This window comes from Lissotriton vulgaris, chromosome 3_1 (genome assembly GCF_964263255.1).
Source record: "Lissotriton vulgaris chromosome 3_1, aLisVul1.2, whole genome shotgun sequence".
Taxonomy (NCBI): domain Eukaryota; kingdom Metazoa; phylum Chordata; class Amphibia; order Caudata; family Salamandridae; genus Lissotriton; species Lissotriton vulgaris.
The window spans coordinates 181817544-181835410 of NC_141689.1; the positions used below are offsets into that span (position 1 = coordinate 181817544).

Consider the following 17867-nt stretch of genomic DNA (forward strand, 5'->3'; position numbering starts at 1 on the left):
GGGGGAGGCGAGGTGAAGCACAACTCTTAGTCCCTGCCATCTTGCAGATGGGGGGACCCAGCCAACCTGAGTGAGGTTTATGCCAACCTCCCACTGGAGGGTGGCAAAATAGAGGGTGCACCCACCCCAGAGGAGGGACCCATTGGTCCCAACCTTCTTCCTTCCTGTAACACCTCCTAAATCTAGCATTTATGGGCACCCTTGACCCATGCTTCCTCAGACAAGAAACTAAAAGAAGAAAAGAAGAAGAAGGACCGAACAGCCGTGCCGAAGCTAAGAAGAGGAGGACGCTCTACCGGCCTGTCCCCACCTCAAACCTGCAGTAGTGAAACTTCGGTGTGTCCTGCAGCTAGCAGCCTCAAGAACCCGGGGTACCTGCCCTGCCTTCAAAGGAAAAGACTCTGTCTCCTGTGAACACAGGGTTTGTTCACCAACAGACTCCAGGTCCGGCAAAGACCGCGAGTCTGCACCTGACTCCCACAGCCCGAGTGGCCCAACACCAAGAGGATGTCTCCCCGGTTATCCTGACCCGAGATCCGGTGGCACCTGACCTGCCTCAAGCCTCCAGCTGATGCCTGCAGCCTCAAACCAGAAAGTCCCCAACCGTGACCAGGAGCTGGTGAGGAGATCCGTTCCTATAAGGCACCCTTGCACCCGATGCCCCATGGCCTTGGGGGGCCCAACCGATGGTGCCAAACCAACCCCCAGTAACCCAACTTACTTCTCCAAGTGGTGGTCGCACCCAGAAGACTTTTGTCCTCGAGCCTGCAGTGTGTTTGCAAACCGGAGTTTCCCATTGAAAGCTACAAGGCACCCGATGCCAAAACAGCACTCTGCCCCCGGCCGCCCCAGTGCCGCTGAGTGTGCACCTTTTGTGCTGGCTGGAACCCCCATTTGCCCTGAGCTTAAGAACAGGAGCTTTGCTCCCAAAACCTAGTGGCCTCCAAGTCAGAAGCCACCAACCGGAGGCCTCCCATCTCCCATTGGATAACATTGGGCCTCAGCACTTTACACCCTGCCGCCCTAGTGCCGCTGAGGGTGTAACAGTGCATCCTTGACCCTAGGGGACCCCTGAGTCTACCCCCAGAATACCAACTCCCACAACCGAATAATTTCCTTTGAACCAATACCCTATTTTCCTTCATAAGATAACATTGACTGTTTTTTCTGTGAAAAGTTTCTAAGTGTGGAGTTGGAAAATCTTAGAAACCCTTCAAAACAGTAACTAAACAACAAAAAAACTTTTACATAGCTCTTTATAGGAAATGAAATCGGTAATCTACTTGACATTCTACTAAAAAGCCAATACCAAAGTGTATGTACAGTCTTTCAAAAGCATTGCATTACAAGTAGCTCTACTGTAATCAAATCAAAGTGCATATACAATTGCAAGTCAAACTGTTTACAAACTGCATTACTACTGTAAAGTACTTATTGCTTACCTGTGCCAGGCTTGCTTGGTTCTAGAAAATAAAATAACTAAAAGAATATTTTTATACAAATCCAATTGGTCTGAAAGTCAGTCTTTGAGTGTGTGATATCATTTGTGGTTTGAGTGTGTACAACAAATGCTTAACACTGTCCATCGACTCAGCTTTACTGCTAGACCACACTACCACAAATAGAGAGTAAGGTGCTATCTACTTTTACCTCTGCCTACCTTTGGGATTCCACTCGGCTCTGCGCACACTGAAGCTCACTTTGGTATAGTATATACAGAGTCAGTGTCCTACAAGGGGAAACAAAGGCACACAGCTTGTTTCTTTTCACAGGTACTTAAGAGAGGCCTGCTTTTGACTTTGTTCATCCCTTGTATGTAAGTGCATGCATGCACTGTAAGAATGTCAGGCGTGTTGGTCTTTCTCAGTACTTACACAGATAACATTTCAATAGCACTATTTTATTTCTTTTATAGTGGTATGCAACCCAATGCAGGGTGTCCTAGTTCTTTACGTAACATACACATTATATATTGACAATAAATCCATGTCTATATCAATGTACAAGATGAGTTACATGAGACATTGAGGGTTACAAGGTGTAGGAGTCACATGTCCTTCATACCTCACTGTGGTCTTTTAAAAGGATTACAATTTATAAACTGCAGGTAACAAAATGATCTTTGTGTTAAAAGCAGTAACCCACTTTACTATCTTCATAAAATAAAAACCTGTCATCTGCATGGTACGTGGTGTGCTTTGCAGGAGACACATTAACCTTGTATTACTTTGATTCAAATCTGGGACTTTACACAATACAGATCGCTCCAGCAACTGCATTAACCACCAGAGTTATCTCACCATTATTACTATTCACTGAGGTTTACTGGGCACCTTCTGCCTTAACCCAATCACATATTTTAAAATGTAGACTTTGCAACCAATGAAGCATTACAGATCTACTACCATGTGTCTCCTTGTTGTCAATTCCTTTGTGGCAGGGTTTAAAAAACATAAATGCATTAGTTGAGGCCCAGTGTTTGTGTTGGGATTGCGCCACTTTTTTGTCAAAACCCCAATACCTAATCTCATTTGTTAAGTCTCATAATGCGCTTAATTGTACTCCTGATATACCTGATAAACATATATGTGTGGTCTTAATATCTGATGTCTCTTATTGTGTTGTCACTTCCAGTGAGGTCACTTCCTGTGATGTCACGTGCAATGTCACGCGTCGTGACATCATGCGCTGTGATGGCAGCGTCATGATTTCACTTGCATACTTCCTAACCTGGTTAGTCCCTCCACTTCTTTTTTTTAGGATTTGTGCCCTGTGTATTTTTATTCCTATTTAGAATTCTCAACCAGTTCCCAAGTTATGCATGGAAACCTATGATGTTGGCAGATTTCCAGGCGAAATCCTGAACATTTTTTGTGCAATTGTGACTATGCAGAGGCGGTTCCGCATGAGCAATCGTATGGAGTGTAGAATTGCACAAAGGGAAATGTCACATTTTTAAAATACAATTGTTCTCTCTATTGTGAAAATATTTTTCCTCTGTTCGCCTCTTTCCTACACCGCCGCCAGAATAGGGTATAGATAATGGGACATTAGTGGGGCTTTGCAGGTTTATGGGTGCCCATTTATAAATTGAAGTCTCCAACATTCCATCCTCTTTGAGAAGATATCAGGAAGCACTATCCTTGTAGTCTGGATCCAACAGGAGTGATGTATGCTTCTGTGTTGTATGTGAATTAATAGAAAAATGAAAACTCAGAAACCATATTGGAGGAAACAAAATCATAGGAAACCAATTTAAAGGAAAGAGGAAATAGAAATAAATCGAAATTTAAAGGAAACATTTAAAGGAAACATATCTTTAAGGACAAATGCATGGATATCTGAAAACTGCTCTTTTGCATTGTGTCATGTGCTGCGACCCTTTTCTAGGGGACAAATTAAAGCACGAGGAAATGTACACTCAGATTTTTTCAAAATGGCCCCTCCATATGCAAACAACTTCAATGGAACCCTGATAAATATAATTGGTGCTTGGACGCTAATGTATAGTCCGTTTTCTAGAGATGCAAATTCTTTGGGACCACCTACATCCTTTCTTTTGCTTGAATGAGCTCAGCGTGAGCTGGTTTGGAGTGTGATGCTTGCGTGCCTGCTGATCGCTGCATGATGAATTACAGATCATTATGGAGAGCTTGAGCCCAGCCTTTAGTGGAGTTTTTATTTAGTTACATATAGTGGTTTTGGATATTTGGGGAGAGATTGCCTCATTACCAAGAGTTATTTTCCCACACACACATGGACTGGCTGTTGTCAAAAGAATCAGAAGACATCTGATAGAGAGGCCAACTACTTGCACGCTAAAGGTCCTTTCTGGAATGGTTACATGGAGGTGGAATTGACACCAGCATTCCAAGGGGCAGGGTCTTGGCCCCTTTAAACCTCCCGGGGTAGGATGGCAGAAAGAACAACATTTAGAGAGGGCTTGTGTATTTCAAATGTGGCCTTTTGAACTGATCTTATCTTTCGAGGACAAAGTGGGTATAACTACTGGGGCTTCGACCTCCGAAGGTAGAGACACTTTTGGGTTTTGGAACCATACTATGCTGGTTCGACATTAAGACATTGACATGAGGAATCATTAGGGCAGGAGGGACTGCAAATGGACTATCCACAGACTTGTGGTGGCTTGGAGCTTGTCGTGCTCCAAGAAGGGGAGTATCACTTGGTAGATTTGACCTGGATGTTGCTGGCCTGCAGCTAGTGGCAACTGTGATGGACTGGGTCTTCAAGTACTCTCTGAGGGCCGGTGAGCTGGCCTCCAGTCCACGAGATCACATGGATACGAAGGAGCTCACTGTATCCACGAGATCATAAGGACTGCACTGGGTGTGGCAGAGACAGGTGGAAGTGATCGTGGTTGACACAAGGACCGTCCTGACAGGCACCATCATCTTGCTGTGCAAGAGGAGTGTGTGCACAAAGAGCAGCAGCCATCTGAGGTGCAGGGACCTGAGGAGTTTGAGGAGTACATGGGAGTGCCGAGGAACTTATGCTTGCAACCAAGGCGACCTTTGCTTTTTGTGCTCCAGAGCGTGTGGTGTCCGAGGGGTGTTGGGGGAACCTGAGCCGGGAGCTGAAACTGTCTTCGGCCTCCATATTGGGAGGACGACAGAGCCTGAAATAGCTGCCTGTGTCTGAGGTTGTGGCCCCCTTTCCCTGGACCCATGCCACAGGTGATTTGTTTGTTTCGTGTGCTGTGTGGACACCTGCAGCTGACTGCTTAGGGTGTACGGCAGGTCACACCTTCGCTTAAGGGGAAAATATTTCTCCAGATGGAGAGCGTGCCCGCTTGCTGGGTCACAACCTTTCGCCTACGGGGTGTTAGTGATCCCGCCCTTGTGCAGGTGCCGTCAGGCATCTGGAGTCCTAATCCGGCTAGACGAAACGAAGTAACTTTCTTTCTGTGTTCGGTGGTACAGACTGCCTAGTCAACAGGGCGCCAGCAGGGGCAACATGTGTCATCGACAGGTGGAGTTGAAAAACTGAGGGGCTCGGTCATAAGGTGTAGCTAGAGATCAGTGACTGTCTGACCTGCAATCGGAAAGTCAGACAGTTGCATGTAACTGTAAAGTGTATATACAATGTGTGTTTTGTTTTGATTTCAGTGGGGGTGTGTAATACAAAGACAAGTGTTTTTATACATATGGTATGGACTCTTTTCATGGTGAACGCAGTGTGTTGCGAGGAGATGTTGTGCCAATGCTCTACACTCGAGCCCCGAGGATAAACCTGACTGCTTGGTGCCAAGCTACCAGAGGATAAGCTTAGGTTATCGGACAAGTGTATCGTACTCATTCTATTTGGAACGGTGGGTTCTGACTGGCCTCGATGCGTCTGAGCCAGCCCGAAACCACTGGGTCTAACAAAGAGTTACAACCATTTCAAATAACTTTTCTGTAGTGCTAGAGAGCATCGATTCTTGTAGAGAATAGTGGGTAGACTCCTGATCCCCTCTTAGTACTACCTTGCCTGTTGATAGAGAAATCCTGTGTCCACAGTGGAGGCAGCACTAGCTGCTCAAGCCAGGGCGAGGATAACAGTACGGTCATCAGACAATGAAGCTCTTTATATATTTCTAAAGTCCAGTTCTAGAATAAAGTCATTTTTTATTGAAAATATGCATGGTAGAAGCCATACACAGCAAGCTGTCTACAACCCTTTTGGGCCGGCCGCAATGGAGGCACCAACAAGATAAATGCAATCAGCAAGTCATTAACGTTCTAAGAGTGAATAAAGGTTACACAGCAAGCTGCCTACAACCCACCCAGGGCCGACCGCGTCTTTCGGAGAATAGAGGAAGTGGGTTAATTGTCAAGATTTCACCATAACGGTCAAAGCAAAAGTCTTTGCAGAGCAACACAAAGTACTCAATCTCATACAAAGATGTCTGATGGACCTGTTTTAGATTGTCTTTCCCAAACTGAAAACAACAAAGAAAGACCCAAAAATGAGGAATGCAAAAACCCCAACCTGGTCCCAGCGAGCCAAGTACCTCAGGTGTATCTTACTCAAGGAGAAAAACCGAAGCCTAGTGGTCAGCAGGTGACACTTGTAGCCTCCTTCTCATCCAGGCCCATCGGGATCAGCCGCAATATGTGCAGGTATTTCGGGCAAGTCAGTTCCCGGAACTCCCAGGAGCGGATGGAAACAAAAGGAGCCCAAATGCTAGTGTAATCTGATTTATTTCCTAGGGTTGCCATTGACAGACGCTCCATGCCCAATAAGACCCACAGCTGCTGAAGCCACTGCTGGTGATACGAGATTTTATCAGAATTCCAGTCGGACAGCAGCACTCGGTGGGCAGCATTAAGTGCTAGGGCCATCTGTCTACCTTTTATAGAGCGGAGCGGGAATGTTAAAGCGTTAGGCAGACCTAGGAGTGTATTAGTGGGGAATCACCCTCATCTAGAAACCGCTCCCAGTATCTAGATAGCTTCAGGCAGTGCCAGAGGAGATGGATTAATGTGCCAGGACAAACACCCCCCCCGCCAACACAGGCCATCACACTGAAGATTCCACTTCTGCATCCGGGAGGGAGTGTAGTAAAAATAGGAAATTATTTTGTAAGAAGTCTCTATATGCCCCATGGTATGTACTGTGTTCTATAAACATGTCTTTCCATTCCTTATCTGTCAATGTTAGTCCCAATTCCTCCTCCCATCGTATCTGGCCAGAGGATCTACCTTTGTGCATCTTCAACGACAAATGAGAATTAATCTCTGAAATGTTTTTTTTATCATCTTTCTTGAGGAACAACCATTTTTCAAAGGGGAACATAGGTCTGCTTGCATGAGGCCTGGTTGTCGCGCAAAGCAATCAGTGCAACATTTGCGAGTGGAGAAATTGATCCTGATCTGTCAAACCTTAATCTTCCTTAAGTTGGGAAAATGGGATAGGGCCGGTGTGATCAAAGAGACATCCAATCCGTTTGCACTCTTCTTTCGCTCAACGCCTAACAGCACTTTTTGCCATGCTAGGAGGAATGTCCGGGTTCAAGAATAAGGGGGCCAGAGGAGAGGGGAACATGCTGAGTCCCACAGAGATTGCTAGCTTATCCCATACCTGGAATGTCGGGTGCATTACAGGGGAACAATACAACCCACATGCTCTAAAAGATCTAGGTAGCCATGTCTCTCTCCAGATATATCGTCCCGCGACTGTCTGATCCATAACAACCCAATGCTTCTCCGTGAGTGGTTGATTCCACTCCACAAAGTAGCGCACTAGAGCATCTTGGTAGTAGCGAGGTACATTGGGTGTAACAAGACCTCCGTCCTGCTTTGAACATTGCAGAAGTTGTTTCTGCAACCTAGGCTTTACAGTCCCCCAGATAAAGCGATCGATATGCCTTTGGAGCATGTGAAGCAAGACAAGTTCTGAAAAATGTATAGAGATCTAGGAAGGATGTTCATCTTTACCGCAGCAAGCATGCCAAACCACGACAACAGGAGTCGCTGCCATTGGAGCAAATCCTTGCGAATAAGGCCAAGCAGCTTGGCATAATTAGACTCAGCGCCAAGCCTATATAAGGTAAATCTTCTGTAAGCCATTCGAAATCAAACGGGGAGCGCAAAGCACCTTACATGTGTATAATGGAAGTCAGATTCAAGATTTGAGATTTCTGCAAATTAGCCCGTAAACCCAAGATCTGTCCAAATGTTTGAAGGTCCGCCACGATAGCCGGGAGTGAGGTTACTGAGTGAGTAATGGAGAAGGTGACATCATCAGCATAAAGACTAATCAAATGCTGTTCGGCTCCAAAAGTAATGCCCTTAGCCCTGGGGTTATCAGGGAGCCGTGGAGCAAAGGGCTCTATGTAGAGGTCGAACAAGAGGGGTGAGAGAGGACACCCTTGTCTTGTGCCCCGTCCAATGTGGAAGTCGGTGGATCTGACCCCATTTACTCTAACCGAAGTGCAAGGCGAGCTGTAGATGCTCGCGATCCAGCTTCGAAAGCGTGTGCCCATGTCAAAATGTTTAAGAGTTGCGAACAAATATGGCCAGTGCACCCTGTCAAAATCTTCACCATATCTACAGCAAAGAGCAAAGCCTCTTCACGGGAACGCTGAACTTTGTCAATTAAGTGGCAGAAGCGTTTGGTGTTGTCGCCACACTGACGGCCTGGAATAAATCCTGCTTGATCTGGGTCTACGAGGCCTCGCATTTGGGAATTGAGGCAATGAGCTAAAATGCTAGCAAACAACTTTGCATCTATATTCAATAGAGAAATCGGGCAATATGAGCTGCAGAGTTTTGGGTGCTTCCCTGGCTTTGGTATGACTGTAATAGAGGCTTGGAGCATCGTTTCGGTAAGTGAGCCCGTCTCAGTAAAGGAGTTGAATAGGTGGGTGAGAATGGAGGCTTGCTCCGCACAGAAAGTCTTATAAAAAGCTGGGCTGAACCCATCCGGTCCAGGCGCTTTCCTGGATTTCAGGCGCACGATTGCGGGAAAAAACGTCCTCAGTGCGGATAGGCTCCTCAAGAGCAGCAGCATCTCCAATAGGAAGAGGGGTAATTGCAGCTGCATCTAAGTAGGCCTGTGGATCCAACGTGATTGAAGCTTGTATACTGTTCCGAGTAGTAAGCTCAAAAAGCATCTGCAATTCTAGTGATGTTGGTGACATCCACCCCCACATTAGAACTGACCGTTTTAACCGCTTACGCATGTTGTTTACTACGGAGACAGTGGGCTAACATGCGGTCTCTACTAGTTCCTACGTAATAGTTATGGTTCAGACTTACTATCGCATGCTCAGCCCTATCTAAATCCAGGGTTTTAAGGTGAAGCCGCTCTTTTTCATGTTGTCTCCAAATCCGCAGAACATGTGAACGCTTATGGATAGCCTCCAGTTCCCACACCTTGAACTCAAGCTCCTCTCTCTTGGCCTTCCTCAATTTATTGTCATGTGCCGCCCTAGCTATAAGAGCGCCCGGGGCTACCAGCTTCAGGGCCTCCCACACCAAAGACAGAGCAGTGTTGCCATCGTCATTTAGCAATAGATACTCCGGTATAGTGGTCCTAAGTGCAGCCGTAGTCGCTGGGGACGACAACATGGTTTCTCGGAGGCGCCACGAGGGAGCCCTGCCACAGGCAGGAGAGATATATATCAACAGTGTTATGTGTGCATGATCTGAAAGTGAGCGGGCCTCAATAGTAGAGGAACGAACCCGATCCCAGGCAGAGGGGGAGACTAGGAAATGGTCCAACTGGGTGTAAGTCTTGTGAGCCGCGGAGTAAAAGGTATAATCCCATTCCCCAGGGTGTTGGGCGTGCCACACATCCCGCAGTCCACATTCTTCCAACCATTCCCGGCTGCCTACGGACAGGGCGCCTGCACCACCAACCCCCTAGCCGGATCGGTCTAAATCTCCATCCATTACTATATTCAGATCTCTGCCCACCACCACAGCCGCATCTGGGGAGAGAAGTACCTTAGCTAGGGCATCCAATAAAAGGGCATCTTGATGTTTATTGGGGGAGTAAATCGAGGCCACTGTAAACTGAAATGTATCAATCTGGACCTGGAGGGCCAGTAATCGACCTTTAATTTTGGCCACTGGCCCTAGGACAGTACCAGCAAAAAGCTTAGGAAACAAAAAAGCCACACCCCCTTTCTTGCCCTTCCCGGAGGCCCAAATTTGCTGTGGAAACCCTCTATCATGCATTCTTTGTGTATTTTTAGGTAATAAATGTGTCCCCTGAAGCAGACATATCTCCCCAGGGAGGGCTCTAACAGGGAAAATTAAGGCCTCGCACATTGAGGCTAACTAACTTAGTCTTGCCAGGTATAAGAATCAAGACAAATCTTAAAAAGCCAAGTTTGTGCTTTGCTAGTCCCAAATGAGGTAATGAGGCAGCGTTATCTATGGAATGGTCTGCTAATGATAGGCGAGGGTAAAAGGTGCAAAGGAACTGGTTCGCTGGAGGGGGACCGCCGAACAACATATTAACAACACCAACATAAAAAATAAAAAATATACATGAATTAACAAAAATTGTGCAAAGTCCATCAATGACAGGAAGTCCGATTAACAGGGGGGGAGCCAAGAGGGCAGGAGACACTCACCAAGATCGCAGTCGGCCGATCTCGTCTCCACCAAGCCCAATGCTGCAGATTCTCCCATTACCTGGAGAAGCCTCATCTTGGAGGATCAGTAACATCTCCCTCAGCGCCGGAGAGTGAACTTATCACCGCAGACCTTTCTTTGACGATGGTAGCTAAATCAGGGCGAAGTCGGTCCAGTCTTAGTCTGGCTCTGGACCCATGTCGATGACCAAGTGGAAACCCCTCCCGGTAGAAGTGCTCTGCAGTACCTGCTCGTCGAAATCCAGGTTAAGAAGCTTGCAGGTCTTTTTCAGGGAGCGAAGTTGGTGAAATTTACCCTTATAGCGAAAGATGAGGTGAAAGGGGTGGTCCCAAGAATATGCTATGCTAGAGGATCACAGATTGTAAGTCATACCCCGGAAGTCTCTCCTTTTCTGTAAAGTGTTTGCCGCAAGGTCCTGGAATAGTTGCGGAGAGTGATCTCTAAATTGTAGTGATCGACAGATCGGGCCACTTTTAGAATGACTTCTTTTACTTCATAGTCCTGTACGCAGACTAAAATGTCTTCAGGAAGGCAGTTGGGCTGACGAGGAGGGCCCACCTGGTTGCATCGGTCCACTTTAATCACATTCTCTTCAGTGGAGCCCATAACAGCATTAAATAAGGCCTGCACATACCCCTCCAGGTCTGCTTCTTCTGCACCAGTAGGAACTGCCCAGATGCGTATATTATTCCGCCTTGATCTATTCTCCAGATCCTCTGCATGTGATTGGAGATTGAGTTGTTGGTCTTGTGAACGGATCACTTCCTGTTGAACCGCTTAAAATTCCTCCTCCTTGGACACCGAGCATTCGTCCAGGAAAGCCACCCTCTCTCCAAATGCATCTACATTCTGTCTCACCTCTCTTAAGTCTGCACCTGCAGGTCGGTCTCGGTCTTCACCGTCAGGATATCCTCACAGAGAGAAGCAAGCAAAGATTAAAAATATTCACGATTCACTGCAACGTCGGCACTTTCTCCTCCTGTGGCCGTCCCCGGGCCTTGTGGGCCCCCAGTATTCTTCAGACCGCTCCTTCTTCGCCTTGGTCTTGACTCAGGCGACTCCTGCAAGCCGGGTTACGATCCAGGCCAAGGAAAGCAGCCCCAACTATAGCCCTACAGACGTGCACTCCAAGAAGCCAATAACTTTGGGCTCTCGTACTTCAAATAAATGACTGGAGGTGCCAGTGTATAGACCCCTGTTCATGATACAGGCCCAAACTCCCCAGTCACTGTGCTACAGGGTCAGCTCTCTGAAGGGCCGCTTTCCCCGGCGAAGTTCACAGCTCCCCTTTGACCCAATGATCCAAATGTCGTGCCGTCTCAGAGGTAGCCCTGGGCCAGGTATGTCAGGTCCATCTGCTCACTCCCACCGAGTCTTTGATTGCAAGAAGCAAATAACAAGGGGTACTAAGAGCCAATATCCTCAGGAGTCGACACCAAGGAACCAGGACCTTGGCCAGAAGAAGAGCATGGGTATGTGAAGCGATGCACCGAGGCGAGTCCTCTGACGCTGCTCAATCAGAGGCCCAAGACAAAGCACCTCAGGGCTGTCTGCCCGGTGACATGTAAATTCTGGGGTATAGCACCAGTGGTGTCTCGACCCCCTCTTCTCTGACACCAGGCAATGAGCCACTGCCACCTCACCCCAAGCAGCAGTTCCCCGCCAGGTGGGCGGCCGCTAGCTGTCCAAGGGGGGAGAGCGGGTTTACTTCTCAAGCCGATGCTCTGGTCCACGCTGCAGGCATCTCAATGCAGCGTCTGATTCAGGAGAGCTCGCAGCTCGCCCATGTCAACCTTTCACTTCTATGGGCTGCGCAATGGTCACTGCTACAATACCGTGCCTCAGTCCTCCAGCAATGACATCACTCAAATCACGTCCGGCAGGCTCCAATTTGCATCGCACTCCGTCGCCTCCAAGGCAGCTGAGTGCTGGCACCGCTGTGTCCTCAGGGCAATGCAAACAAAAACAGGCCCGACCTCCACTCCAGGGCACCGATATCAACCTTAGAAGCCACTGGGATCTCTCCGCTTGCCCAGCCGGATGTTTCCTTTATTTGCGACTGCCCAAGATGGACGCTCGCGGGAGGCCTGGGCTCCGAACTCCTCGGTCAGGAGAAGGTATCGGGCCTGGACGTGAATCAACTTCACATGCTACCCGCGCCCCACAGCTCGGGGATACCTCGGGTGCCTCTGTAGAGGGGCAACAGGGTTAGGGCGTCTGTTCACCCCGCCATCTTGGCCATGCCCTTAAAGTCCAGTTTTAAAGGGTTGCCCTTATAGACTAAGAAAGACTCGAGGTGCTGGCTTCTCCTTACACCAAACTAAGAAAAAACAGAGAGGACTCCAACTTTTCGAGAAATGTCAGACAATGAGTAAGAAGTCCAAGCACTACTTGTAGCTTCTAGGTTCAAGTTGCTTGGTCTCAAAAAGTGTAGCCTGTATTTAGGGGTTGTAATCAGTGGCGGCTGCTCTAATTTTGGGGTGGTGAGGTAACACGAATGCAGGGGGGATGAGGGGAAAATAATAAATAAAAACACATACCTGCCCCTGTGGCTGCCGCCACGGTACTCTTCTCCTGATGCTGGTCATGTTGCACAGGCTCCCGGGGGCAATCATGGCACTGCTCCCATGCTGTTGATTCTATTTACCAGCATGAGGGCAGCGCCGTGATTTGCCTGAGTGGGCTGACTTGACGCTCACTCAGGCACAGGAAGCACGTGGCTTTTCTCAAACCTGGCTGAGGATGTGGCCTAACGGGTAGGGTGGGTGACTCGAAGCTTGGGAACCGGGTTCCAGTTTCGGCAGGGACACTCAACATCCTGTGATTCTGGGCAAATCACCTAATGTCTCTGTGCCTAACAAAAATGAATGTGTTAGTCTATAACGCAACTGATGCTTATGTAAAGCGCTCTAATACCTTCGGGTCTAGTTCTCGCTATAAAAAACATTTTTTTTTGTTTTTTAAACACAGCTGGGTTGGAGAAACATAAGAGTGCATGTCTGTTTGGCTTGCCGTCTTAGGCCAGCCAAACAGACAAGCACATTTAAGACGGCCAGCCAAACTGACATGCGCACTTGCAAGTGCCCAGCACTCCTCCCTACTGTGACGTGATGCTCGTCAGGATGGCCCACCTTAACCTCAGCTGACAGTAAGAAAAATAAAATGATAATAAAATGGTTTTATTAGCATTTTATTTGTCAGTGGTGCAACGGCCCTCCGCCATAATGGAGGAGCGTTCACTGGTTGTAGTAAGCATTGCCCCTTCTAATTGTATGTGTCTGTCTTTGACACAAACCCAAATCTTGTTGTCCAGGCATATGAGTAATTGGCTAAACATTATCTTGTGTGCCCAGCGTGCGCTTATACCTGCGACAGTATCGGCTGTCTGCAGTTGGCGTAGGCAGATTTATGGAAATGGGCTCTCATTTCTTGAAAATGGTGGCCCCTGGAACTGCTGCATTTTAGGCTGATTGGAGACAAGTTTTCTCTTTAGGTAAGTCTGCCAGCAGAGATTTTAAATAGTTTAAGTGAGAACAGACTTAGGGCCTGATTATGATCTTGGCGGATGGGATACTCGTGATAAGTTCCTTACGATATCATGTAACTGTGATTGGGTGGATGTGACGCTTGTGACAGAGTAACCCTAACTGCCATGATCATAAGCAGGCCCTTAGGTTTGTATTAAATTGCTTTCCTAGGGACAGTGGCATTTATGTATGTTTAGGATGGATGCTTTTTCCCTGTAGTTACCAAGGCAAGTCAGTGGTTCTTCAGAATACTTATGACTGTATTTTTCGTTTTTCCTGCTGATATATGTTTAGATGGCACAGAATGCCTGCAACTTGAATGCTTTGTGGCACACACACAGGGGAAATGGGATTTAAATTTTATACCTCACAATTTGTAGTTTTTTAGTTAATGTGGGGGATTATAGCTTTCATCTTCTGCAATCAAGTGTAGAAGCAAACACTAATGCTCCTCTTTATTTGTATATCAAAGACTCAGATAGCGAAAGAGAAGAAGAGAACCCTGGCGGAGTTTGATCGGCTGTACCAGGTCCTGAGAAATAAGGAACAGATGTTTCTCAGTCACCTTGAAGAGATGGACAAGAAGATCACGGTGGCAAGAGATGCAAACATGACCAAACTTTCAGATGAGATTTCACATCTCAATGAATTGATAGTGGAGATGCAAGAGAAGATGACATGGCCTGCAGAAGAGTTCCTAAAGGTGAGTTGTTGGAGCATGGTACATCTATCAGAACTATGAGCAGATATTTTACAGAGTCTAATGTTAACATAGAAGCAGTGGCCTGTGGCCTATTTTTTATTTAGTGTGTTTTGTATAGCACACAGCTACCCCAACGGGGTGTCCCGGCGCTTTGGCAGGTTTGCTGAATCTTACACCAGTGATTTTAACAGAAGAGAAAAGTTTTCAACGCTTTACGAAAAGTCAGCTCCTCCTGATTCATCCGGATGGAAATGGGGAGTTTATTCCATTGGGAGGAGGCAGAGACCTGGAAGGTTTTTCCCCCAGAAAGTACTTTTTAAAATCTGGGGGTAGACAGCAAAGCTTTTGAACTGGATCGAAGGGGTCTGGCATTGCTATAAGGGCGGAGACAGGAAGAGAGATATGCGGAGCCCTTTCCCTTGATCGCACGATGAGCCAGGGTAAGGGCTTTGAATTCCGCCCTTTTTTGAATTGGTAACCAGTGTAGCTTGCGTCGATGTGGGGAGATGTGCTCTCGTAGTGAGATGCCACAGACCAGCCGGACTGCAGCATTCTGGACTGTCTGTAATCGATGGCAAAGGCCAGTAGCGAGCCCGAGATACAGGCCATTGGCATAATCAAGATGGGATGGTATTAATGCCTGTACGACGGTTTTCCTGGTGTTGCTAGGAAGGAAGTTGATAAACTTTTTAACCATCCGAATTTTTGAAAAGCAGGCAACAGACACCATCTGAACTTGATTATGAAAAGAAAGGTTAGAATCCCATCTGACCCCCAAGTTTTTTACTGAATCCTTGGGGGAGGGGTGCATGCTCAGGTCAAGAGGCCACCAAAGGTTCGAGTCCAACGGAGAGGATTGGTGGAAAAAGAGAACCTCGGTTTTTCCAGCATTCAAGCGCAGAAAATTATTGTCCATCCAGCGGGCGATTTTACGGAGGCAATGTTTTAGTGGGTCGAACGTGGTATGAGTGGGAGTGTCATAAGAGAATAAAAGATGAATATCATCAGCATACGAGGTTGCCTTAATTCCTGACTGAGCAATGAGCTCAGCCGGGGGGAAAAATAAACATTAAATAAAAGGGGGCTCAGTGAGGAGTCCTGAGGGACTCCCCACTTTAGCGGGCGACTGTCAGAGGTGTAGGGAGGAGTAAATACTGCCTGTGTCCGATTAGATAAAAAAGAGGACAGCCAGTCCAAGGCCTTGCCTTGAATAACCTTAGACCTGAGGCGGTCAAGCAGGACGGGGTGAGAGACGGTGTCGAATGCTGCCGACAGATCGAGCAGCACCAACACCGCTCTTAAACCCCCATCCAGCTTCCATCGCACAGAATCAGCCATCTCTATCAAGGCTGACTCGGTGCTGTAGCTTGGTCTAAATCAATGTTTGGAGTCATGGAATAAGCCGTGGGTTTCAAAGAAACCTGCTAGTTGCTGATGTACCAGCTTTTCGAGGACCTTGGCTGGGGCGGGCAATAAGGAAATGGGCCTGTAATTTGCTGGTTCATCTGGGTCTGCATTGATTTTTTTAAGAATGGGGACCAGTTTGGCATGTTTCCAAGAATCCGGGAATGTGCCTGTCCTGAGGGAGTCATTCCATATGCCGTTTAGTATAGGATTAAGGAGCTGGGCCAAAGCTTTATATTGTTTGGCCGGCCAAGGGTCAGTTGGCGAGCCAGATCTACATTTTGATAGTTCTGCCTAAGAATGTAAATGTAAATTGATACTTGTATAGCGCACTACTCACCCGCAAGGGTCTCAAGGCGCTTGTAAGAATACCGCTGTGGAACCCATCCTGGCTTTCCCTGTGAGGTATCCACTCCTGGGCACCCCGAAGGTGGAGGCCAGGCATCCTTAGCGTTGTGGGGGCCGTTGTGGAGATTAAGCAAGCTATTGCCCAGAGTAGCAGAGTGGGACTCCATGATTGGAATAGGCACCGAGGCGAGAATTATCAGGTCCGTGGAATTTTTGAGCCCAAGACCCGCCGAGGCAGGGAATTGAACCCTGGTCCCAGGCTAGACCTCTGTATCAGGGTCTGCCGCTCTAACCATTGAGCCACACTTCTCCACGATCTAGAGTGATCTCCTCAAAGTCTGAAAAAACAGGAGCGGATTCTGAATGGTCTACAGATTTTTCAACAGTGCCTGGGCTGCTGTCACAAGGGAAGGAATCATAGATTGAAGCGATTTTTTCCTCAAAATAATCAGAGAGGCGAGTACAGAGGGATTGTGACACCGGGGATTGGCGTTTGAGGGCCATGGGATCAGTAAATGTTCTTACTGTGTTAAAGATTTCCCTGGTTGAGCCTTGTGCTCTGTTTATTTTCTCCTCCAGATAGATTCTTTTATGGTCGATTATCCTCTTCCAGTAATCTTTAAGAGCTGTTTTATATTTAAGTTTACTGTCTAGGGAGTAAGAATATCTCTATCGTCGCTCCAAATGTTTGCAGGCGGATTTACACTTGCGGAGTTCGTCTGAGTACCAAGGAGAGGTAGGAGCAGCTCGAAAGGTTTTAATGGGCCTTATAGGAGAGAGGGAATCAATGGCGGAGGAGATCCAGCTGTTGAAGTTAGTCAGCCTGGTGTCCAAATCAGGGCCATCCATAGGGGTAGTACAAAGAAGGTGTGCGACTATACTTTCTGGAGTGATCTTGCTCTAGTTTCGGCCAACCGTCTTGGCTGGTAACCTAGGTCTGTCTTGATGACGTAGAAGAATGGAAAAGGGAATAAAGAGATGGTCAGACCAGATCACTGGATAAGGTTTGCTAATAGAAATGTCCGTCAGATTGGAACATATAAGGTCAAGTGTGTGTCCAGCTTTATGAGTAGGGCGGGAGACCAGTTTTTTTAATCTGCCATCGGTTAAGGTGGAAAGGAAATTGAGGCTAGTTGGATCAAGAACGTCCTCCGCATGGATATTAAAATCACCACGCAGGGTGAAATTCGCATAGCGGGATCTAGCCTGAAGCACAAAGTCCAAGAGAACCGGGAGAAAAGATACCCTGGACTTGGGAGGACGATATACCAATAGACCTGAACATGTAATATTGGGGCCCAATTTGATACAAAATGGTAATGCTTCTATGGATTCAATTTGGGCATAGGGGAAAGAAGAGATGGTCCATTGTGCCCTATCGATGATAGCGACGCCTCCACCCTGGTTGTGGCTCTGTCTATTGGCACATAAGATGTTATAGTCAGGGGGAATGGCCAGGCACAAGGCTGGGGTAGATTCATCCCCAAGCCAAGTTCCCGTCAGGAAGAGAAGATCCCACTTATTGTCCGTCAGGGTCTGGGCTATATCTAAGGAGTGTTTAACCAGTGAGCGACAGTTGATCAAACCCGCCTTAAGAGTTAGATTTTTACTAGCCGAGGCGGACCGAGCAGGCACCTGTAGAAGAGGGCAACAAGTCATTGGATTACCTCCCTCCTGTCCAGAGATACGGGGCATGCACGGGTAGGAGTACGTAATTAAATCCAGTGGCCTAGTCTTAATGTCCCTTTACTAGTGTGAGACACTGTAGCCAATCGG

General features: G+C 47.4%; 1 protein-coding gene across 1 annotated transcript in view; it reads left to right on the forward strand.

Moving 5' to 3' along the window:
* LOC147726177 (E3 ubiquitin-protein ligase TRIM39-like) overlaps nucleotides 1–17867 on the forward strand; it is a 161065-nt gene that overhangs the window by 93749 nt on the left and 49449 nt on the right. The window contains exon 3 of the mRNA XM_086960277.1: nucleotides 14109–14339. Within this exon, the coding sequence (XP_086816403.1) occupies nucleotides 14109–14339 (231 nt within the window). The remainder of the gene's footprint in view (nucleotides 1–14108; nucleotides 14340–17867) is intronic.